The sequence below is a fragment of the Podarcis liolepis genome (genome assembly GCF_965112155.1).
Source record: "Podarcis liolepis genome assembly, chromosome: 3".
In the NCBI taxonomy this organism is placed as follows: domain Eukaryota; kingdom Metazoa; phylum Chordata; class Lepidosauria; order Squamata; family Lacertidae; genus Podarcis; species Podarcis liolepis.
This window is the reverse complement of record NC_139557.1, coordinates 5,201,977-5,227,269: the sequence shown is the minus strand read 5'-3', so window position 1 is coordinate 5,227,269 and position 25,293 is coordinate 5,201,977. Positions and strand designations below refer to the sequence as shown.

The 25,293-nt window shown below is 41.5% G+C and overlaps 2 protein-coding genes across 5 annotated transcripts in view; both read right to left on the bottom strand.

The window, feature by feature from the left end:
- Window positions 1–2,070, bottom strand: part of LOC310703118 (cytochrome P450 2K6-like) — a 61,794-nt gene extending 59,724 nt beyond the window's left edge. For 3 of the 4 annotated variants that reach the window (XR_014523943.1, XR_014523944.1, XM_083495198.1), the window contains exon 1: window positions 1,604–2,070. Coding sequence is in view for 2 of the 4 variants with exons in the window: in XM_083495198.1 (XP_083351324.1) it covers window positions 1,604–1,786 (183 nt within the window). In the remaining 2 variants the exon portion in view is untranslated. The remainder of the gene's footprint in view (window positions 1–1,603) is intronic. The other variant, XM_083495199.1, reaches the window with a different exon arrangement.
- Window positions 2,071–4,453: 2,383 nt separating this feature from the next.
- On the bottom strand, window positions 4,454–24,706 carry LOC310703130 (cytochrome P450 2K6-like). Its single transcript, XM_083495219.1, has 9 exons — window positions 24,509–24,706; window positions 21,831–21,993; window positions 20,899–21,048; window positions 20,378–20,538; window positions 19,668–19,841; window positions 16,332–16,479; window positions 5,870–6,054; window positions 5,376–5,517; window positions 4,454–4,649 (listed from the first exon to the last, which is right to left on the bottom strand). Exons 1-9 carry the CDS (start codon window positions 24,689–24,691, stop codon window positions 4,462–4,464), a joined length of 1,494 nt encoding a protein of 497 aa, XP_083351345.1. The 5' UTR covers window positions 24,692–24,706; the 3' UTR covers window positions 4,454–4,461.
- Window positions 24,707–25,293: the final 587 nt, after the last annotated feature.

Here is a 25,293-nt window from a genome sequence, read left to right as displayed (position 1 = left end):
GTTGCGGTGCTCATCTCGCTTTATTGGCTAAGGAAGCTGGTGTACAACTTCCAGGTCATGTGACCAGCATGACTAAGCCACTTCTGGTGAACCAGAGCAGCACACGGAAATGCCGTTTACCTTCCCGCCGGAGTGGTAGCTATTTATCTACTTGCACTTTAGCGTGCTTTCAAACTGCTAGGTTGGCAGGAGCATGGACCGAGCAGCAGGAGCTCACCCCGTCGTGGGGATTCGAACCGCTGACCTTCTGATCAGCAAGTCCTAGGCTCTGTGGTTTAACCCACAGTGCCACCAGGTTCCACTGTATATATTTCAAGGTGTGTGTGGGGGGGTGACAATAAACCCACACTGGGTATCACCTGACCTTGCTATGCCACTGTTGGCTCCGGGTACGTTTCCAAGCACAATTCAAAGTGTTGGTGCTGACCTTTAAAGACCTACATGGCCTTGGCCCAGTATACCTGAAGGAGAGTCTCCACCCCATCGTTCAGCCCAGACACTGAGGTCCAGCTTTGAGGGCCTTCTGGCGGTTCCCTCACTGCATGAAGTGAGGTTACAGGGACCCGGCAGAGGGCCTTCTCGGTAGTGGCACCCACACTGTGGAAAGCCCTCCCATCAGATGTCAAGGAAATAAACAACTATCTGACTTTTATAAGACAACTGACGGCAGTAGTTTTTAGGTAAGTTTTAATGTTTAATGTTTTATCGTGTTATTAATCTGTTGGCCAGGGAAACCCAGCCATATGGGCAGAGTATAAATAATAAATTATTATTAAATTATTATTATTCAGTTGTGGCAGCACAAATATTTGCTAGGAATACTCAGAAAACCAGAAAAAAATAGGCAGTTGTAAGGATAACGTGGGTGGCACTGTGGGTTAAACCACAGAGCCTAGGACTTGCCGATCAGAAGGTCAGTGGTTCGAATCCCTGCGATGGAGTGAGCTCCCGTTGTTCAGTCCCTGCTCCTGCCAACCTAGGAGTTCAAAAGCACGTCAAAGTGCAAGTAGATAAATAGGTACCGCTCCGGTGGGAAAGTAAATGGCGTTTCCGTGCGCTACTCTGGTTCGCCAGAAGTGGCTTAGTCATGCTGGCCACATGACCCGGAAGCTGTACGCCGGCTCCCTCGGCCAATAAAGTGAGATGAGCACTGCAACCCCAGAGTCGGCCACGACTGGACCTAATGGTCAGGGGTCCCTTTACCTTTAAGGATAAAAGTGATTATACCTTTAATGGCACCTCTCAAATCTAGTTTAGAAAGATAGGCTCAAGGAGGAGGCTGGGCTGGGCAAGGTTAGTACTAGCACTTTTACATCCTTGAAAATGGAGGCAGAGTCAAACGGGATTCGACACCAGACACCCCCAGTCACCTTGTTCAAATTACCAGTTATAAATTACAACTAGGTTCTATGACTAGTTATTGGGAAAGATAAGAGAAGGTTCTGTTGCACACAAAGGAAAGATGAGATTTATAGGCTGTAAAAGAACAAAATGTATTATTATTATTATTATTATTATTATTATTATTATTATTACACTGCTCATCTGACTGGGCTGCCCCAGTACCCTTTAGCCTTGCCATGGGAAGCACTGCAATCTTTACCTTTAACATGGTTCTATAAGGCCTCTTGAGATCCATGATGTGGAGATTCCCAATGAGAGGTAAAGGCCTTGGTCCTGGTGGAAGATTTTGGGAGCTCTTGTTCCAGAAAGTGCCCAGTTTCAAAACAAAGGAAATCATAAGGATAAAGAGGAACAATGCTGGAATCGGCTCTGTCCAATCCATTTTGTTTCAGCAAGCAATTTTTTTGAAGTAGTGGTTCTAATGAAAGCCACAGTGCAATTCGGTCAACAACTGTGTCTACCAACTGCAATGAGCAGCCCATATAGAATGTTATGTAATGTCTCTAGTGAATCATTAAACCATCCCTCCAATCTTTTTCTTCTCCACATCTTTTCAGTGGTTATAGTGAAAGCTACAGGGTAGTTTGGTCAAGGACAATGTCTTGCAACTGCAGTGAGCAGCATATATATTCTGCTAGGTACTGTCTCTAGCGAGTCATTAAACCACCCACTAAAAGTGAAAGTGTCCTGCTTTGTCCCTCTGATTTTTTCTTCTTCTTCTCCACAATTATTCAAAGCTGTATATTGGATGTTTTGCTTATCAGTTTAATGTTTACTCAAGGGGGTACTGCCCACTTCCACAAACTAATCCTTTCCAGAACAAATTCAAGCTCTCTTGAATCTGGCTGCAGACCTGTCACTCAGGATTAGCTGTAAAATCAATCTATTACAATGGGAGTAAAGGGCAGCATTGTGAAATTCTTCGGAGTGATCATTGAACTGCATTCAGGGATGGATGTTACAAAGTGCACCAGTATGGACTTCCGGTGAGGCAAGATGGCAAGCGCCAAGGTCAGCATGGAGCTTCTGAGGACCACAAGCACCAATGGCGTTGTCTGGATGGTACCTGCACCGCCATCAGCACCATGATTGGGGGGTAACCAGTGGTGCCCAACGCAACAACCGAGGAGGCCGTGAAGAGCCCCAAGCCACCTCCCAGTGGCCTTGACCTGGCTGGGACTGGGAGCATCCCAACAATAGCTGAGAAGAAGAAGAAGAGTTTGGATTTGATATCCCGCTTTATCATTAGCCGAAGGAGACTCAAAGTGGCTCACAATCTCCTTTCCCTTCCTCCCCCACAACAAACACTCTGTGAGGTGAGTGGGACTGAGAGACTTCAAAGAAGTGTGACTGGCCCAAGGTCACCCAGCAACTGCATGTGGAGGAGCGGAGACGCGAACCTGGTTCCCCAGATTACGAGTCTACTGCTCTTAACCACTACACCAGGCCCGGAGGCCTCTGGAGCCAAACAGAAAAAAAGCAGAAACCTCCAGATAAAAACCTGGCAAGCCAAAGGCCGACACGGTCTAAAAGACTTCTACAAAAACAACAAAGCTACAGAGCAATTTGGTCAACAGCAGTGTTTACCAACTGCAATGAGCTACCCATATATTATGTTATTTAATGTCTCTAGCGAATCATTAAATCATCCCTCCGATTTTTTTCTTCTCCACAACTATTCAAAGCTGTACATTGGATGATATGCCTTTCAGTTTAATGTTTACTCAAGTGAGTGGTGCTTACTTCCACAAACGAATGCTTTCCAGAACAGATTACAATGCTCTTGAACACGGTGAACTCATAACTCAGGATTATCAGTAGAGAGCAGCATTGTGAAATCATTTGCGGATGAAATTATTCAACTTCAATTAGGGACGACAGCATTAATTTGAAAGTGTCCAGTATTTCCTGAACTTTCACCCATTGAAACACTCACACATATTTTTCTTTTTAGCATAATTTCTATTCATCTTCATCTTGAAACTGTGTAACATGGTGTCATTAGGGTATATCTTTGTATACATTAGAGCATATGACATGCAACAATGTGAGCAAGGAAGGATAATAACTAAGCAGTACATCCTCTCATAGTGCCTAAATCCATTCCTAGAAAGGTTATGGGGCCCAGTGAAGACAAAAATCAAAGTATTATAGTGGGTGTGGCTGGATTTTCTTAAGAGAGAAGAGAGATTCAAACCAGACATTTTTTCTATTTCCTGGTGAGACCATGGTGACTTCCCTTGTCTCTGTTGTGAAAGGGATTAGCTCCCTCTTCCCTTTCAGAGCAGAAGCTAGGCGGAGAAGGTTTTGAGTTTTTCCTCTTGCGGAGATTTAAATTTTGATTTTGAGTTTGACACATTTCCCCCATTTTTGATATGACCAGTCAGAATTCCATTGATGAGGGAAGCCTTAAGCTACCCAGACTGTCAGAGAAACTTCATTCAGATACAGAGAGAAGATGGAAGATGGTTGTTTAATTCTAAGCCAGAAGCAAAAAGTCACTGAACTAATTGACAGCATGGAGATTCCAGAAGCAAACCCAGTTGCCAGATCTATTATGACAGATTTTTTAAAGAACCCGGAGGAAACAAAGCCATTGCCTGACATCAACAAATACAGTTCAGAATCAGAATACACTGCAGCCACAGATGTTAACATACCCAACTTCCTCTACCATTCCTCATAAGGCATGGTTTCCAGACACTTTATCGTCTTGGTCACAATTCTCAGCACATCCACTTGGGAATATGATGCTTCAAGATCTTTGAAGGTAAATGTTAACATGGGAATAAATGAACCAGCTTTGTTGGTTGTTCTCTATGCCTGAATTGTCATAAGAACTCAGGGCCAGATTTTAAGTAAGAGATGCTCCAATGCTAGTTTCACGGGATTCGGCATTAAGGCAGGTAAAGGGGAACACTTAAGGTTTGTGACAAAGCACAGATCAATTCTACCTGTAGGTTACTCAACCCAAATACCCTTGTTGAACAGGGGTGTTTTAAGAAAGGCTTGCATTGCACACACAGGTAGGCTAAGCAAGCCAGGAACTTGTGAGTCTTAGAAACGTGGCAGAGCGCAGAGCTGGTGGGGCATGGGCGATGTTGTAAGCCCAATAGCAGGAGTAAGGTCCAGGTCTTCCTGAGATGTTCCAGGGGGTAGCTGGAAGGTGAATTTCTGAAGGAGACTTGTGAAGAAGAGGAAGAGCTCCATTTTGGCAAGAGTTTCACCTAAACATGCTCTCCGACCTGTAAGTAAACATAGGCAGCAGAGAAACTGGGTTTAGCAGTTGCTTAATAACATCCCAAGGGATGTGGGTGGTGCTGTGGGTTAAACCACAGAGCCTAGGACTTGCCAATCAGAAGGCTGGCGGTACGAATCCCTGCGATGGGGTGAGCTCCCGTTGCTTGGTCCCTGTTCCTGTCAACCTAGCAGTTTGAAAGCACATCAAAGTGCAAGTAGATAAATAGGTACCACTCCGGCGGGAAGGTAAATGGCATTTCCGTGCACTGCTCTGGTTCGCCAGAAGCGACTTAGTCATGCTGGCCACATGACCCGGAAGCTGTACGCCGGCTCCCTCGGCCAATAAAGCGAGATAAGCGCCGCAACCCCAGAGTCGGCCACGACTGGACCTTTACCTTTAATAACATCCCAAATACTTAAAAGCAGACGGAAATGCAGAGATGAAATAACAGCTCACAGTGCCCATCTTAAAAGAATTAAGAATGCCCAATACGAGCCATCCTGCAATGCTGAAAACCGGGGTGGGGATTTTTCAGCCTGAGGGCCACATTCCCTGGTGAGCAACATTCCAGGGGTGACTCACCAACAGTGGGCAGATCTAGTGGCAGAAATGGCCACAGCAACTGATGTGATTCTTTCCTTTGCACAATAGGTTACATTCGTGGCATGTAAAAATCCCATTGACTAAGCACACACTATGCAGGTATACACAAAAGTTTTAAAAAAGTTACCTGCGGAGAAAGGCATGAAAGCATCTCTCTTTACGAATTCTCCATCAGAATTAAGAAAATGTTCTGGATAGAATTTATGTGGTTTCTCCCATTGAGATTCATCGTGCAGCACAGAGGACAGCAATGGCATGATGTATGTCCCCTGCAAAAACAAAGCAAGAGCCATTTTAAAATAAAGCATATGCCTCTGGTACAATAAATACTGACTGCATGATAAATGAGATTTTTAGTTCGCTTGAGAAATGTCTTTTGTTTGAAAAACTTTAACATATAAACCATGATCTCCCACCAGAAATGGTTTCTTTTCCAACCTTTTGCTCCTCCCCATTGAGATCTGTTTAATGGGTTGAAGATGATGCTGAAGAGCTTGCTTGCAGTGTAATCCTATACAAGTCTGCACAGATGTCACCCACACTGAAGTCCAAGGGGCTTACTCCCAGGAAACCTTAAAATATATTGTAACTAGTGGGCAGCAGTTCAATGATAAGGATCACCTTTGGGATGAAGTAGCCATTAAGGGTAACATCTGTAGCCGTGGCATGTGGCAGGTTGGTTGGGACAATATCAGCAAATCTCTGGATCTCATGGACCACGGCATCCGTATAAGGCATTTTTGTTCGGTGTTCAATCCTTGGCTGAGAAGATCCAACAACCCTTGCAATTTCTTCTTGGACCTTTACTGGGGGAAACAAAAAAAGAAAGCATTCATTTTTTCTGCCAAGATAATCTGTTTGACTTTGGCCTCTTAAAATATTGATCTCCGCAGCATAGAACTGCCATAAACTGGTTCTCCAATTTCCCGGACTCACAAATTTAATCTCTAGAATTTGACAAAGGTATTTTTAAATAAGACAAACATTTTAATCAATAACCTGATATACTGAGGGAGAGAAATGCATCCAGGATAATTATTAAAATATCACTGCTGGGAATATCCTGAAGCGGTAGCATTTACAGTGGTACCTCGGGTTAAGAACTTAATTCGTTCTGGAGGTTTGTTCTTAACCTGAAACTGTACTTAACCTGAAGCACCACTTTAGCTAATGGGGCCTCCTGTTGCCACTGCACCACCACCGCACAATTTCTGTTCTCATCCTGAAGCAAAGTTCTTAACCCGAGGTACTATTTCTGGGTTAGTGGAGTCTGTAACCTGAAGCATATGAAACTGAAGCATATGTAACCTTGAGGTACCACTGTACATATAAAGGCAGAAAACAAAGATTTCTGGATCCTACAGAGCCAGACAAATTTTGGAGAAAATATGGGCAAGAATTAGCTGGAGAAAGGGCATTTGAACTGGAAGATGGAAGATTCAACAGAGGTGGAGAAATAAATGAGGAACAAGATGGCTTTGAAAATTCTAACTTGGAATGTTAATAGGCTAAATAATAGGACTAAATGAATAAAACTGAACATGTAAAGAAGTTAAACTGGGATGTTATATGCCTCCAAGAAACACATTGTGAAGAAACATAGAAGAATTTTAATAAATAAAAGGCATGGAAAGGACTTTGTACCTTCTGATATAACAAAAAAGAGAGAAGTTGCAATGTGTATAAAACCTGAGCTGCACCCAAAACAATTACAGTGGTACCTTGGGTTAAGTACTTAATTCGTCTGTAACCTGAAGCGTATGTAACCTGAAATGTATGTAACCCAAGGTACCACTGTATTCAAAAATGAACAAAAGCAGTTTTAGAAGAAATGGGTAAATATTTAGAAGACAGCATACTACGTAAGATACCAAAATGATGGAATTACAGCAAGCTATTTTACAGGCAAAATTAGGGAAGGCACGTGGACCTGATGGACTTTCAGCAATATGTTATTAAAAAATTACAAGATTACCTGATGCAACCTTTAAAAGATATTATGAATATAACTGTCATGGAACTGACATCGGAGACCAGCAGAGAGAGAAGTCGCCCCGATAGTGCAGGAGAGGGAACCAGCAAGGAGAGAGAGAGAGTTTCCGAGGGGGAAGGGAATCAAGGTGACACCAAGAAGGAAGGAGGGAATGAGAGCACTTTGGAGGGAAGGCTCAGGGACTCTTCCAGTGAGATCAGCGGGGAGAGTGCCGGACCACCACTGGGCACGCCTACTCTGCGCAGAAGGCTTCCGCGCAGAGAGGCTAGGCGGAGACTGGCTGTCAAGGAATTCTTATGTTGGAAAAAGTTTAGGAAACACCCACTAACGGATTCTGCCAGCGACTGAAGTAGAGGCACAGGAGTGTGCTTCAGTTAGGGAAAGGTTTAAACAAACAAGCAGTTTAGAGAAGTCGGTGACTTACACTCAAGCAACTACAATTCCCATTACAATAACTTTGAATACAGGAGAGTTACCCAAATACTGGAAGAGTACAAACATAACTTTGATTCATAATCAAAATAGAGATCCAAAGCTGGTTAAGAGCTATTAACCAATTTCATTGTTGAATAACAATTATAAACTGTTTGCAGACAGATTAGCTAATAGGTTTAAAACTGTATTATAATAAATCTTTATTGCGGTTCAAAGTCCCATAGAGCAATTTCAGAAAAAAATACAGTTAAGACAGTCAACCACACAAGAAAGAGCAACAGAGGGGGTCATTTTGTTTTGTGTCTAGCACAGGGGTCTGCAACCCGCAGCTCCAGAGCCGCATGTGGCTCTTTTACATCTTTGCTGCGGCTCCGGGGCGGACACTAGCGAGGGGAGGAGGTGCATTGTGCACCCCAACACTCCCCACTGTGGCGGGCGCTGTACTGGCTGTGGCGTCACATGGGGGCGGAGAAACAATTTACATTTCATTCAGGACCGAATGAATCACTGTCAAGATTAGACCAAATTTGGATATCAAATGAACTAACAGTAAGAACTACAAAAATTGAAATACAGGCCAAAATTATCTCCGACCACAACCCCATAATAATGGAGATGAAGGGGGTTGAAGGACGAACTTTCAGATGGAGATTAAATGATAACTTATGTGATGACCAAAAATTTGTGGAAAAGATTCGGACGAAATTATTGGAGTACTTCATAGATAACCAAGATAAAGGGGTTAAAATAAACGTGGTATGGGACGCGAGTAAGGCAGTCATGAGGGGCCTGCTCATCCAACAAAATGCATGGAAAAAGAAAAATAAAGAAAAAAGAACTAAGGAGATTTTGAGACAGATTATGGATTGTGAACAAAAACTAATTAAAAAACCAAATAATGAAAGGATATTGCAGGAAATAAAATCCCTCCAAACCCAATTTGCAATGTTGATAAATAAGGAGGTTGAGTGGAACATCAAAAGATTAAGACAGAGAAATTTTGAATTTGCTAATAAGCCAGGAAAATGGCTTGCGTGGCAAGTCAAAAAAAGAAAGGAACAAAACACAATAAACAAAATACAAATAAACGGAGAAGAGATAACTGAACCAAAAGGGATTAGAAGAGGATTTGCGGAGTTTTACGAGCAACTATACAGGAATAAGGATAGAAACAACAATAGGAAAATAGAGAGATATTTAAAAGAGAAAATGGTAAGGAAGATTTCGATAGAGCAAAGAGAAATGTTAAATGCCCCCATTTCCAGAGAGGAAGCAGAGGAAGTGATAAAGGAACTGAAAAGAGGTAAAGCCCCGGGCCCAGATGGGTTTACTGCGAGTTACTATAAAGAAATGAAAGATATATTGACGGTTCCGTTAGTTGAGGTGATGAATAAGACCCTAAAGGAAAAAGAGATCCCAAGCACCTGGAAGGAGGCATTTATCACAATAATTCCAAAACAAGATACTGACCCAACCCAAGTAAAAAATTATAGACCCATTTCCTTATTAAATACAGATTATAAGATTTTTGCGGGAATTTTAGCAAAAAGGCTTAAAAAAATATTAGTGAAGATAATGCATGAGGACCAAGCGGGTTTTCTACCGGGAAGGCAAATAAAAAACAACACAAGAGGCATAATTAATATAATAGAATATTTATCGGACAGAATTGATAAGCCAGCTAGTCTGATTTTTATTGACGCGGAGAAAGCCTTCGATAACGTCACCTGGGACTTCATGCTGAGAAATTTAGAAATTATGGAAGTGGGTCAAGAATTTTGGAATGGGATAAAAGCAATATACACCGAACAGAAAGCGAAGCTGATAATAAATAATGCCATAACAGAAGATATAAAAATATCTAAAGGGACAAGACAGGGCTGCCCGCTCTCTCCGCTGCTCTTTATAGTGGTGTTGGAGGTTCTGCTAAACGCAATAAGGCAAAACAAACAAATTAAGGGAATATCATTAGGTTCAAACGAATACAAAGTTAAAGCATATGCTGATGACGTGGTATTAACGGTAGAAGATCCTATAAACAGCTTAAAGGGAATTCTGGAGGAGATGGAGGAATTCGGGAAGTTAGCTGGATTCAAACTAAATAAGAATAAGACAAAGATGATCGTTAAAAACTTAGACCAAGATAAGATAGAATTATTACAGGAACAAACAGGAATTGAAGTAGTTAAAAAAGTTAAATATTTAGGACTCTGGCTTACCAATAAAAATATTGACCTATACCAAAATAATTATATCCCAGTGTGGAATGAAATTAAGAAAAATCTGGAGATTTGGGCAAGGATGAAATTATCACTCTGGGGTAGAGTGTCCATGGTCAAAATGATGGTACTCCCCAAAATGCTTTTTCTATTCCAAACAATCCCGATAATAAAGGGCACAAAAAACTTTAAAGAATGGCAAAGGGTGATTTCTAGATTTGTCTGGGAAGGAAAGAAGCCCAGAATTAAGTTTAAGATATTAACAGATACCACTGAAAGAGGGGGCTTCGCCCTGCCAGACATGAGACTGTACTACGAGGCGGCATGCCTTTGCTGGATTAAAGAGTGGATAAAGTTGGAGGATACAGAGTTATTGGATTTAGAAGGGTATAAGAACAAATTTGGATGGCATGCCTATTTGTGGAGAGATAAGATAAAAGTACATAAGGGATTTTGCAGCCATATCTTTAAGGGACCTTTGATAGAAGTTTGGAATAGATATAAGAACACACTAGAACCAAAAACCCCACACTGGTTATCACCAGTGGAGTTAATAAGTGTAAAGAAAGTCAATATGGGGAAAAAATGGGGTAGGTACGAAGAAATGGTATTGAAGGAAGGAGGGAAGTGGAAAATTAAACCATACGACCAGGTAAAAAGATATACATACGATTGGCTGAGTTACTATCAGATAAATGAGATATTTAAAAAAGAAGTGAAAGAGAGGGGCTACGATGAAAAGACATCGAAATTTCAGAGAGAGATAATAAACTGTGATCGGAAAAATCTGTCAAGTATGTATAAAATACTGTTAGAATGGAACATGAAAGATGAGAAAGTCAAAAAAGTGATGACTCAGTGGGCAAAGGACCTCGGTCATGATATTCAATTGGAGAATTGGGAAAAATTGTGGAGAGTGAATATAAAATTTACAGCATGTGTACTGTTAAGGGAGAATATGTTAAAAATGTTATATAGGTGGTATATAACACCCGTTAAACTAGCCAAGATGTATAAAACAGATAACAAATGTTGGAAATGTAGACAAAAAGAAGGGACGTTCTATCACCAATGGTGGGAATGTGGGAAGGTTAAAAGCTTCTGGGACGAAGTCTATAATGAAATCAAAAAGATATTAAGCTACACATTTGTAAAGAAACCCGAAGCTTTTCTATTAGGTATGGTCGGAAAAGAAATTAAAAGAAAGGATTGTAAAATCTTCCAATATGCGGTAACAGCAGCTAGAATCGTGGTGGCGCAGAAGTGGAAGCAGGAAGAAAGCCCAACGTTAACAGAGTGGAGATTAAAATTGACGGAATATGCGGAGTTAGATAAATTGACAGGGAAAATTAGATATATGAAGGATCAAAAATTTATAGATGACTGGGGAAAATTTGCAGATTATCTGGAGAACAAATGTTTAGTAAACACAACGCTAGTAGGATTTAAAGAGGCACTGTAAAACACTAAGAAGTATTGCTTATGGAAAACAATGTCTGAAAGATGGTACTAATGGCAGTACGAAAGATTGGAATGCGTTATAAAGAGATAAATACGAATGAATGTCAAGGACGTTGAAGGAAGTCCAAAAGAATGAGATGTATAAAACACGGATTTAATGTATATATATGGAAAGATGAATAAAATTTTTTAAAATGCAAAAAAAAAAAAAAAAAATAACCTGAAATGTATGTAACCCAAGGTACCACTGTATTCAAAAATGAACAAAAGCAGTTTTAGAAGAAATGGGTAAATATTTAGAAGACAGCATACTACGTAAGATACCAAAATGATGGAATTACAGCAAGCTATTTTACAGGCAAAATTAGGGAAGGCACGTGGACCTGATGGACTTTCAGCAATATGTTATTAAAAAATTACAAGATTACCTGATGCAACCTTTAAAAGATATTATGAATATAACTGTCATGGAACTGACATCGGAGACCAGCAGAGAGAGAAGTCGCCCCGATAGTGCAGGAGAGGGAACCAGCAAGGAGAGAGAGAGAGTTTCCGAGGGGGAAGGGAATCAAGGTGACACCAAGAAGGAAGGAGGGAATGAGAGCACTTTGGAGGGAAGGCTCAGGGACTCTTCCAGTGAGATCAGCGGGGAGAGTGCCGGACCACCACTGGGCACGCCTACTCTGCGCAGAAGGCTTCCGCGCAGAGAGGCTAGGCGGAGACTGGCTGTCAAGGAATTCTTATGTTGGAAAAAGTTTAGGAAACACCCACTAACGGATTCTGCCAGCGACTGAAGTAGAGGCACAGGAGTGTGCTTCAGTTAGGGAAAGGTTTAAACAAACAAGCAGTTTAGAGAAGTCGGTGACTTACACTCAAGCAACTACAATTCCCATTACAATAACTTTGAATACAGGAGAGTTACCCAAATACTGGAAGAGTACAAACATAACTTTGATTCATAATCAAAATAGAGATCCAAAGCTGGTTAAGAGCTATTAACCAATTTCATTGTTGAATAACAATTATAAACTGTTTGCAGACAGATTAGCTAATAGGTTTAAAACTGTATTATAATAAATCTTTATTGCGGTTCAAAGTCCCATAGAGCAATTTCAGAAAAAAATACAGTTAAGACAGTCAACCACACAAGAAAGAGCAACAGAGGGGGTCATTTTGTTTTGTGTCTAGCACAGGGGTCTGCAACCCGCAGCTCCAGAGCCGCATGTGGCTCTTTTACATCTTTGCTGCGGCTCCGGGGCGGACACTAGCGAGGGGAGGAGGTGCATTGTGCACCCCAACACTCCCCACTGTGGCGGGCGCTGTACTGGCTGTGGCGTCACATGGGGGCGGTGCATGCGTTAGTCATGCACCGTCCCAACGTCACCTTCCCGCCCGCTGTCAGATCGCGGCTCCGGAGATATATTTGTTTTAAATGTGGCAGTGGTTTTGCGGCTCCCAGTTTTTTTTTCCCTTCGGAAACGGGTCCAAGTGGCTCTTTTTGTCTTAAAGGTTGCAGACCCCTGGTCTAGCATGATAATCTTTGTTTCTTATAACTTCTGAAAGAAACTTTGCCACGGCCAGTGTAATATCATTAGACCTGTCATCCAAAAGATATTTAGCATGGGAGGCTTCAGATTTTCCCAGCAGATTTGCCAGTAAGGGTTTGATCACTTGGTCATACTGCCACAATGCAGTAAGATATGCGTCATGCAATCGATGTCCTGAGAACATAAACAAAGCCTATTCTGATAAGGGATGCCGCTCAGTCAACCATTTAGCACAGGGGTCAGCAAACATTTTGAGCAGGGGGCCAATCCACTGTCCCTCAGACCTTGTGGGGGGGGCGGACTATGTTTTTTTTTTGGGGGGGGGTGAACGAATTCCTATGCCCCACAAATAACCCAGAGGTGCATTTTAAATAAAAAGACACTCATGTAAAAACACGCTGATTCCCGGACTGTCCGCGGGCCGGATTTAGAAGGTGATTGGGCCGGATACGGCCCCCGGGCCTTAGTTTGCCTACTCATGATTTAGCACTTCCGATGGAAATACATTTAGTCTGGCTTTGGTAAATAAATGCTGATAGGTTGGTACAGACAGGTTCCTAAGATATGAGGCTATCTGGATGATGTACTCATGTTGGATTCCTGTGGCTACTGGGCCACAAATTGCATGAGATCAAGATCACAGGTCACTATGTGAAATGTCCTTTGCCTCAGGGATTTAAGGGCGGTCTCATAGGCCAGATGATACAAGATTACCGAATGCAACCTTTAAAAGATATTTTGAATATAACTCGGAATGTAGGAGAGTTACCCAAATCCCGGAAGAGTGCATACATAACTTTGATTCATAAGCAAAATAGAGATCCAAAGCTGGTTAAGAGCTATTGACCTATTTCGTTGTTGAATAATGATTATAAACTGTTTGCAGACATATTAGCTAATGGGTTGAAAACTGTATTAAAAGAGGTAATCCATCAAGGCTGGATCAGGCTGATTTTTTGCTGGGAAGACAAATGAAAGATAGTAATAGAAACATAATAGAAACATAATAGAAACATAATTGATGTAATAGAATATTTAGTAGTGAGAAATGAAAAATGGGCAGCTTTAATGTTTTTCGACTGCGAGAAAGCATTTGACAACGTCTCCTGGGAATTTATATCTTTAAGGCTTTGGAATATATGGTTTGTGGAGACACTTTTAAAAAGGAGTTACGGCAATATATACTGATCCATCAGTAAGTAATATATTGACTGAGAATTGTAAAATAACTAAAGGAAGTAGACATGGTTGCCCACTGTCACCTTCATTGTTTATAACAGTTTTAGAAGTTTTGGCACAAAGAATAAGATGTAACCAAGAAAATAAAGGAATAAAAGTGGGACAGAGACAATATAAATATATTATATATAATATAGTAAAAATAAATAATAATATAATATAAATTAAAAGCTTTTGCAGATAACGTGCTGATATTTGTTAAGGAACCTATAGAGTCAACCCTGAAGGCACTGTAAGATATATATATATATTTAGAAATAGCAGGTCTTAAAATTAATAAGATAAAACCAAACTCCTGGTGAAAAATTTGAATCATGAGAGTAAAAATAAATTACAAAGTTTATCCATCTTAAAGAGTGAAAAGAACATTAAATATTTGGATGTGTGGTTAAGAGCAAAGAATATAAACTTGTATAAGGATAATTATTTAAAAACTTGGGAGGATATTAAAATAAATTTGCAAATATGGAGGAGAATGAAACTTTCATTACTGGGTAGGGTATCAACCATTAAAATGAATGTATTACTGAGGATATTATTTTAGTTTATGCTTCTTATTATTATTTATTGAATTTATATACTGCCCTATATCCAGAGGTTCACAGAATAAAATCAAATATAAAACCACAAAATACATAATCAAAATAAAAACAACAACCCAATAAATGCCCCAAACCACATTTTAAAAGGTCATAGGACATTTCAATTATTACCAGCAAGACAGATTGTTTCAACAAATGGCAAAGATATATTTATAAATATATCTGGCAAGAAAAAAAATGAGAATAAAATATAAAATATTGATAGATGTGAAAGAGAGAGGAGGTTTCTTCCCGCCACATATGAGATTATATTATGAAGCACCTTGTCTATGCTGTTTGAGGGAATGGTTGTTATTGAATAATTCACGTATTTCAGATTGGGAAGGTCATGACAATATTTTTGGTTGGCACGCTTACTTGAGGTATGAAAATGTGAAAGTACATAAAGGTTTTATAAACTATATAATCAGAAAAAAAATGTATAGAGTATGGATAAGTATAAAAACTTGTTGGAGACCAAAACACCACTATGGCTTTCACTTTGGAGAATTTAAATTAAAATAATTTAAGGATTTATCAGAGATGTCACCAACATAGCTACAATATCATCATTTGAATGAAGTCTTTAAAAGGGATATGAAGCGGGGAGTTGGGGAACAAACATCACAACTGGAAAGAGACCTGTTAAACTGTAATGATAAAGTGATATGTAAAATGTATAAGATCTTATTGGAATGGGAGACAAAGGACGAACAAGTGAAATCTTCAAGGATACTCTGGACAATAGTTATTAATAATATAGAAAGGGATGCATGGGAACAGATATACAATTTACAGAATGTTATAGTTTAAGAGAAAACTATATGAAAATGTTATATAAATGGTATCTAACACCTAATAGATTGGCTCAAATGTATAAATCCAACTTGAATATGTGCTGGAAACGTAAGGAGAAAGAAAGTACCTTTTTGATATGTGGTGGTCTAGTAATAAAGTTAAAGCTTACTGGGAAATGATATATGATGAACTGAAAAAGATGTTTAAGATGTTTAAAAAAACCAGAAGCTTTTCTTTTGGAAATTTTGGGATTGGAACTACAGTATCTAAATTTATTTATGTATGCAACCACAGCTGCAAGAATGTTATTTGCCCATATATTTATACATAAATAAATGGAAGGAAGAAGAGGTCCCGACAAGAATGGATACAGAGGTTTATGGGCTACACAGAAATGACGAAACTTACCATGAGAATAATATATCAAGATAACAATTTTTTTTTTTTAAAAAAGAAAGGAATGGAAATGGTTTATTGAATATTAGCAAACAAACTGTAAACATACTAAGACATTGGCAGGATTAATGTAAAACCTGCAGTTTCAATATATATATGGGATATATATGGGAATATATATCTAAAAGAATATGTTGGGATAATTTTAGTACACAGGAAGATGAAACGAAATGTAAAGAATCACAGAAAGAGGGAGAAGGGAGTTCAGGTTGAAATACTAAACTTATGATTGAATAATTGTTGTGAGATAGATAGATATGAAAATTATTAATATTTTCTCTCTCTAATAGTTACATATATCTGGAATTAAGCTATCTCAGACTAATCGGAGACAACCCAATGAAAAGCACTCACTCTGAATTTCCGGATGTTTCATCATTAGTAACAGTCCCCAGCGCAGTGTGGTAGCAGTGGTCTCTGTGCCAGCAGCAAATAAGTTGGACACAATAACTGTTAAGTTTTTGTTGTGGAAATATACGTTCGTCTTGTTCTTCTTCTTCTCCTGGGTTGCAAAGAGTATGAACTGGTTAAAACGAATGGAGTGAGAAAATTTCACGTGCAAAGATAAAAATGAATACCTGACTGGACCCGATGATCCAAAGTATCATTGCACATCAACACAGTCGCTGAGCAGTGAGAGATTCCAGGTTTCCAGACTATGCCATCAGGATGAAAGAGGGTTTATTTAAACACACAGTGGTACCTCGGGATGTGAACGGGATCTGTTCTGGAGCCCCGTTCGCATCCTGAACAGAACATAAGATGCGACTTTGCGTCTTCACATGCGCTGGTCATGTTTCACTGCTTCCGTGCATGTGTGTGATGTCATTTTGCCTGTCTGCGCATGCTCGAGCGGCAAAACCCGGAAGTAATGCACTCTGTTAGTTCTGGGTTCCCGCGGAGCGCAACCCGAAAATACTTATCCTGAAACGTATTTATCCCGAGGTATGACTATATATTCAACCTGAGCCTAAGATAGAGGGGCTCAGCATCAAGACCCCAAATGTCTTGCTTCTCCATAGTCACAGCTGTTGTTCTCCATCTACCAGCTAAGAGAGGAGGTCGGGGAAGCTAGGCAATCCAGCTCCTTCTTCTCTGATGCGAACCGTGGTGCTTGACTCCTCAGCCAACAGCCTTTGTTTAGACAAAGGAACTAGTGGCAGTATTTAGATGACAAGTATATGGCCCTCATCTCACAAAGAAACTTGTCTGACTGATTCAACAATAGATTCCTCCATTAGAATTAACCCTTACTGGGTACAAGGTCTTCACAAGTTGGAACATTCTCAGGCATCATGCAGACTGACCCCACAAACCTGCAACAGTATTATGATCGCATACATGGAAAGCAGCATTTCTGGTGAACACTTGTGGAGATCTGAAATCAGGGTTACCATAAAGTGTTGTTTTCTGCTGACATATATGGTTCTCAGTGAACTTCTTTAACGTTCTTACTCATAGTCTTTAATGTATTTACTCATAGTCTAAAATGGAAAAAATGACACAGAAAAACCACATATTCATCTAGAACTGTTTCATTAAACTGAGATAAACAATGTGGTGCCCTCCATATTTTTGAGATTGCAACTCCGTTCAGCCACACTTTCTAACAGGAAGAGTAACACCAATAGAGTTGCTGGTTGTAATAGCTGCCTGTCCTGCTGGGAGCCAGAGGGGAGTGAAGATAGGAAGGAGAAAAGGGAAGAATCTTAACTGTGGTGGTTAAGAGGGAGAAGGATAAATGCCTGGCCTATTGCCAAAGAGCAAATGCTTCCCTACTGTGGAGTAACCTGCCTCACATAAGGAGCATACTTAAAATTAATTAAGTCCTAGTCTAACTGCCAACTGAGGACTGCAATACATCAAAGACTACCTCTCCCCATATAAATCGACCAAGATCCTGCAGATCCATCTGAGGCTTCTTCCTGTAGCTCCTCTCCAAGAACAACGGAGCGTGGCAACATGAGAATTGGCCTTTTCAGCAGCAGCTCCCCATTACTAACAATTTAATGCCTCTCCACTCTAAGTTCTTCCAGTTGTTCATTCAATAGTTGATGCATGGCACCAACAGGCAGTGGGGTGTTTTTCAGTATTTTCACCACACTGAGCACTTTTTTCAATTCTGCTAGATGATATTTTTCAATCTTTACTCCCAGGCCTTATTCAACTGAAAAAGTCCAAATATAGCTCTTTAATTGTTGTTCTCATCAACTGTCTAAAACAGCCTTTCTCTGTTTCAATATGATGAGTTGTCAAGGGTTCCAACAAATCTTAACAGTAAAATAGCCCATAAATATTTGCATATTGTATCTTCATTAAATCATACCTATTGCCACATTCCAATCTCATTTCTTGTTGGTGATGTTTCACTTCGGGGGTTTTTTAAAAGGAAAGATTTCTCTCTCTTTTTTACAATTTCATCCAGTCATTTTGCAAACCTATGAGGTGAGGGGTTTTTTCTTCCTTCAATTTGTTAACTAGAATCTCGCTTTCTAAACCCAATCTCTGTCACCTCCAGTCATCTTTTAACATAAATCCACCAATCTCTTTGGGCTTCACAACAGCTCTTTTATATACCCCCATTGTCATGTTTTCTTGATCGGGGATTTTTTTCAGAAATGCTGGTGAGCATGTAACCTTTGCTCCTACACAGGCAACATCTGTACCAGTAACACATTAACAACGGCCGAAGATTGGGAAATGGTAGATTGAATCCTGACAAGACAGAAGTACTGTTTCTGGGGGACAGGAGGCGGGCAGGTGTGGGGGATTCCCTGGTCCTGAATGGGGTAACCGTGCCCCTGAAGGACCAGGTGCGCAGCCTGGGAGTCATTCTGGACTCACAGCTGTCCATGGAGGCACAGGTTAAATCCGTGTCCAGGGCAGCTGTGTACCAGCTCCATCTGGTACGTAGGCTGAGACCCTATCTGCCTGCGGACTGCCTCGCCAGAGTGGTGCATTCTCTGGTTATCTCCCGCTTGGACTACTGCAATGCGCTCTATGTGGGGCTACCTTTGAAGGTGACCCGGAAACTACAACTAATCCAGAATGCAGCAGCCAGACTGGTGACTGGGAACGGCCGCCGAGACCATATAACACCGGTCTTGAAAGACCTGCATTGGCTCCCAGTACATTTCCGAGCACAATTCAAAGTGTTGGTGCTGACCTTTAAAGCCCTAAATGGCCTCGGTCCAGTATACCTGAAGGAGCGTCTCCACCTCCATCGTTCTACCCGGACACTGAGGTCCAGCACCGAGGGCCTTCTGGCGGTTCCCTCACTGCGAGAAGCCAAGTTACAGGGAACCAGGCAGAGGGCCTTCTCAGTAGTGGCGCCCGCCCCGTGGAACGCCCTCCCACCAGATGTCAAAGAGAACAACAACTACCAGACTTTTAGAAGATATCTGAAGGCAGCCCTGTTTAGGGAAGCTTTTAATGTTTGATGTATCATAGTATTTTAATATTCTTTTGGAAGCCGCCCAGAGTGGTTGGGGAAACCCAGCCAGATGGGCGGGGTATAAATAATAAATTATTATTATTATTATATTATTATTATAGGAAGTATGCCATGTTGGTCCCTTCTGAAGTGAGACTTCCGGACTACAACTTATGCATTCACTTGTGAATATGCCCTTAAAACATGAATTGAAAATGTCAACATTTATTCTGGGCCAACTTAAAAGACTCCATTACCTCTTGCTGTTGGATAAGAAATGAGTCAATAAAGCTCCTCTGGTCATTTTCATCCAGATCTCTGAGGTGTTTTATGAAGGTGGCATTTATGAAGGCAAACAGCTCATCTCTGTTTTGAATGACAGTCTTATAAGCCCCCAAAAGAAAACCAAGAGCAGGAAACATGTTATACAGCTGAAAGGATAAAATGTGAAAAAAGAAGAAGAAAACATTAGGAAAGCCCAGTACAGTTCTCTCAACTGACTGTCTCAAAGCATGACTGCCCAAATACAAACAAAACTCTTGAATGCCATTTGGAATGGGGTTAGGGCTACCTCAGGGCAGCGTAATTTATGTGCAACCCTGGGATAATAGGCTATGGCAGTTTTCCTCTGGAGGTTCGCCTTCAGAGAGGGAGATCTGCCCTTGGAGGCCCCTTCTGAGCCATCATGGAACCAACTATCACTTGCTCTTCCTTGTCCTTGGAGTCCCGATGGCAGTGAGGCCAGAAAGTGTGTGTGCAAAAGAGACGTTATTATAGTTATGGGGTGACTGTAGCGTGTGAGTTTTCTTAATATTTTGAATTAGCACCAGGTTTCTCAAGATATCAATATTCTGTGTTTTGTAGTGAACCCTGAACAATATACAATAAACAGGTAGCCCAGCCCACTTTGCATACACTGTTATTATAATCAAGTATTTGTTTGTTTTAAATGGAAAAAAAAGATTACCGTGACTGAAGAGCTTCCGAAAAGCCGGATATTTTCATTGACCAACTTCAGAAGTCTTATGTATGTGGGATCTTCATAATCAAATCGCTTGTCTAGTAGTATGGCCACTATAATATTGGAAGCAGCTGCATTCATAATTGTTGTGGTCTCAAATGGGTTTCCTATACATAAATATGACAGTTAAACAAAAATATTCTGTTGAAATTCCAAGTATGGAAAGGACATTGTTTTTAAGTCTGCTCATTGTTGCCTTAAATCCCTACTGGCAGCTTCCCTATGTGTAGACCTCATTTATCAAAGAAACTGATCCTAAGTGTTGCCGGATGTGACCATAGCTGGGCTAAGAAATGCTTGGAAGTCACAGGAGTTATTGCAGTGCAATCTGCACATTACAGGAACAGACCAATTGCAGGGAACCCTGGGAGCTGTGCTTCTGGAAGTTAGGAATATGTAACACAATAGTCTTGGCACCTTTAAACTATGGTAGTGTAGCTATGCACCAGAGGAAAACACCAACCCACCTTCATAAGATTCAAATTTCTTTATCAGGACACTGCATTCCTCAACAATTCTATCCTCTATGGTCCTCTTTCCCATTCCGTAGTCCCGTAATGTGCTTAAAGCAAACCGCCGCATCACTTTCCAGTTCTCACCATTAGACAGACTTACACCTGAAAACGGGAGGAAAGGTTTCATGTTTGCATGGCCATTGAACAAAGAATCAATAAATTATGTTCTGCATTTCTTCTATGGAACTGAGAATGGATCCCAGCTATTCTCTCAGTCAGACTCAGACTTCTGAGCTTTGACAAAGTAGCTGGCAGCTGTGCCATCAGAGCATGACCTGAGAACAAATAGATGACAGTGGTCACAGCAGCACTCAGCTTGTTACTTTGTATTCGATGAGCAGACATTATGCCTTCTTAATTTATCTTCTCTGTGTAGGCTATGCCGGAAAATGATCAGTTTCCCCTTGGTGTGTGGCATTACTTTTCCATGTGACTATTATTCACAATTCTCCTGCCCCATTCTACCCCAGCTCTACAATATGACTGTTGGGAAGAAGGTGGGAATGGGAAAGGTTTGCTTTAACTGGTCTCCATTTTTGTTTCTTCAACAGAGCCCGACTGAGCCACTGAAAGTCAAGACCAAAAAAAGTTGGTCTGGTCTACTCTTTTTAACATTTTAGCTTGATCTGCAGAAATTGACAGGCAACACTTTTTGTGACACATTCACAGCCTAATGCCTGCAGATACTCTGTCAATGTCAAAGGCACTGAGGTGGGTTGAAAAATTCACAAGGATTTTCCCCACAGGAAACAATGGATTTCGTTGACTTGCTTTGCAAACGCTCATCTTACGAACCATTTCCTGGGAACAGATTGTGTTCACCTGGTGGGATCTGTTTGTGTCTGCAAGCATTACAAGTTCCAATAAAAAGGGCGGTGCCTCACCAAAGCCTTGTGCAAGCTCTTGAAATAATGCAAAGGTGGGCCTGTCTGCAAATGCGTCCGCCTGATTAACCAGAGCCTCCTTTACTGTCTCATATCCTGTCAACACCACAATTTTCCGGGGTCCCATTTGGATGCTGAAGACAGGGCCATATTGCTTGGACAACTGGAATTCAACAGAAGAAAAAGTGAGAAACAGAGTTCTGGCATACCCAAGGAATATATTAATGTAAATCATATCTCACAGAACCAAGACTGCATTAGCTTGCACATTTACCTGAGAGTAAAGGCTCTTTTATACAATCCACAGAATCTAGTAGCACAGTTTGACTGTTAGATTGTTATCAGTTTTTTCCCAATAACAGAATCCAAATAACATAATGATAAGGTAAAAGAGCATTGTCTATTCCACAATCCTGTTCGAGACATTTGCTACTAATAGCTGTAGCAGCAACAGTTGCTAGACTCATGATACAGCAGCTCAGCCTTTTCACCCAGTTCAGTAGATTCCACCTTGGGAGCAGGGCCAGGGCGGGAGAGTGCTAGAGTCAAGTTGCATGGGATGTCTAGTCAAGTTGCATGGGATCAATTCCAAACTGTTACCTCCGAGGATGTGGATAGGCTGCTTGGACAAGTGCAACTGACCACCTGTCTCCTTCATCCTTGCCCATCCTGGCTCATAAAAGTTCTGCGGGGTGGTGAATGCTTCCCTCTGTTAAGGAGCCTTCCCAAACCCGCTGAAAGTGGTGGTTATAAAGCCACTTATTAAAAAATAAATCTTTGCACCCAGCCAGTATGGTGAACTATCACCCAGTCTCAAATCTTCCATTCTTTGGCAAGGTGATTGAGCGGGTGGTTGCTGAACAACTCCAGGCACGCCTGGAGGATGCGGACCATTTGGATCCCTTCCAATTGGGATTCAGGCCTCATCATGGGACTGAAACTGTGGGCCAGTGATCTCCAGCCAGCTAAGGACGAAGGTGAAAGCTGTTTCCTAGTTCTGCTGGATCTCTCAGTGGCCTTTGATACCATCGACCATGACATCCTTCTGGACTGTCTAGAAGGGCTGGGAGCTGGAAACACTGCTATACAGTGGTTTTGCTCCTTCCTCCTGGACCGTGTCCAGAAAGTGGTGTTGGGAGATAACTGTTCATGCCCCTGGGCTCTCAATTGTGGGGTGCCTCAGGGTTCCATCCTCTCCTCCATTATTTTCAACATCAACATGAAGCTGCTGGGAGGGATAATCAGGAGGTTTGGGCTACATGTTCATCAGTATGTGGATGATAACCAGCTCTACCTCTCTTTTAAAACAGAACAGTGAAGGTTCTGTGTGAGTGTCAGGAGGCGGTTGGCAGTAGATGGTGGCTGAATTGAGGCTGAATCCTGACAAGACAGAAGTACTGTTTTGCAGGGACAGGGGGTGGGCAGGTGTGGAGGACTCCCTCGTCCTGAATGGGGTAACTGTGCCATGGAAGGAACAGGTGCACAGCATTGGAGTAATTTTGGACTCACAGCTGCCCATGAAGGCACAGGTCAATTCTTTGTCCAGGGCAGCTGTCTACCAGCTCCATCTGGTACACAGGCTGAGACCCTATCCGCCCGCAGACTGCCCGCAGACTGTCTCACCAGAGCGGTGCAGGGTCTAGTTATCTCCCGCTTGGACTACCGCAATACGCTCTACGTGGGGCTACATTTGAAGGTGACCCAGAAACTGCAACTAATCCAGAATGCAGCAGCTAGACTGGTTACTGGGAGTGGCATATAACACCGGCCCGTAAAGACCAATATTGGCTACCAGTACATTTTTAAGCGCAATTCAAAGTGTTGATGGTGACCTTTAAAGCCCCAACCGGCCTCGGCCCAGTATCCTGAAGGAGCGTCTCCACCCCCATCATTGAGCCCGGACACTGAGACCCAGCTCTGAGGGCCTTCTAGTGGTTCCCTCACTGCGAGAAGTGAGGTTACAGGGAACCAAGCAGAGGGCCTTTTTGGTAGTGATGCCCGCCCTGTGGAATGCCCTCCCATCAGATGTCAAGGAAATAAACAACTATCTGACTTTTAGAAGACACCTGAAGGCAGTCCTTTTAAAGTAAGTTTTAAAGTTTGGTGTTTGATCATGTTTGATCATGTTCCTAATCTGTTGGGAGCCATCCAGAGTGGCCGGGGAAACCCAGTCAGGTGGGTGGGGTATAAATAATAAGTTATTATTAAATTATTATTATTATTCAGTTGCGGCAGCACAAATATTTGCTAGGAATAATCAGAAAACCAGAACAAAATAGGCAGTTGTAAGGATAAATGTGATTATACCTTTAATGGCACCTCTCAAATCTTGTTTAGAAAGATTGGCTGAAGGAGGAGGCTGGGCTAGGCAAGGTTTGTACCAGCACTTTTGCATCCTTGAAAATGGAGGCAGAGTCAAACGGGATTCGACACCAGACACCCCCAGACACCTTGTTCAAATTACAACTAGGTCCTATGACTATTTATTGGAAAAGATAATAGGAGGTTCTGTAGCACAAAAAGGGGAGATGAGATTTATAGGTTGTAAAAGAACAAAATGTATTATTATTATTATTATTATTATTATTATTATTATTATTATTATTATTACCCCGCTCTGCTGACTGGGCTGCCCCAGTACCCTTTAGCCTTGCCATGGGAAGAACTGCAAGCTTTACCTTTAACATGGTTCTGTGAGGCCTCTTCAGATCCATGATGTGGAGATTCCCAATGAGGGGTAAAGGCCTTGGTCCAGGTGGAAGATTTTGGGAGCTCTTGTTCCAGAAAGTGCCCAGTTTCAAAATAAAGGAAATCATAAGGATAAAGAGGAACAACGCTGGAATCGGCTCTGTCCAATCCATTTCGTTTTTGCAAGCAATTATTTGGGGTAGTGGTTATAATGAAAGCTACAGTGCAATTTGGTGAAGAACAATGTCTCGCAACTGCAGTGAGCAACATATATATTATGCTAGGTACTGTCTCTAGCAAATCATTAAACCATCCAGTAAAATGGAAATATTTTCTGATTTGCCCCTCTGTTTTTTTTCTTCTTCTCCACAACTATTAAAATCTGTACATGGGATGATTTGCCTTTCAGTTTAATGTTTACTCAAGTGAGTAGTGCTTGCTTCCAAAAACTGTTGCCTCCCAGAACAGATTCAAATTCTCTTGAACCTGGCTGCAGACCTGTCACCCAGATTATGTATAAATTAATCTGTTAATAATGGGTGTAAAGGGCAGCATTCTGAAATTCTTTGGAGTAATCATTGAACTGCATTCAGGGATGGATGTTTCAAAGTGCACCAGTATGGACTTCCGGTGAGGCAAGATGGCAAGCGCCAAGGTCCGCATGGAGCTTCTGAGGACCACAAGCACCAATGGCGTTGTCTGGATGGGACCTGCACCACCATCAGCACCATGATTGGGGGGTAACCAGGGGTGCCCAACGCAACAACCGAGGAGG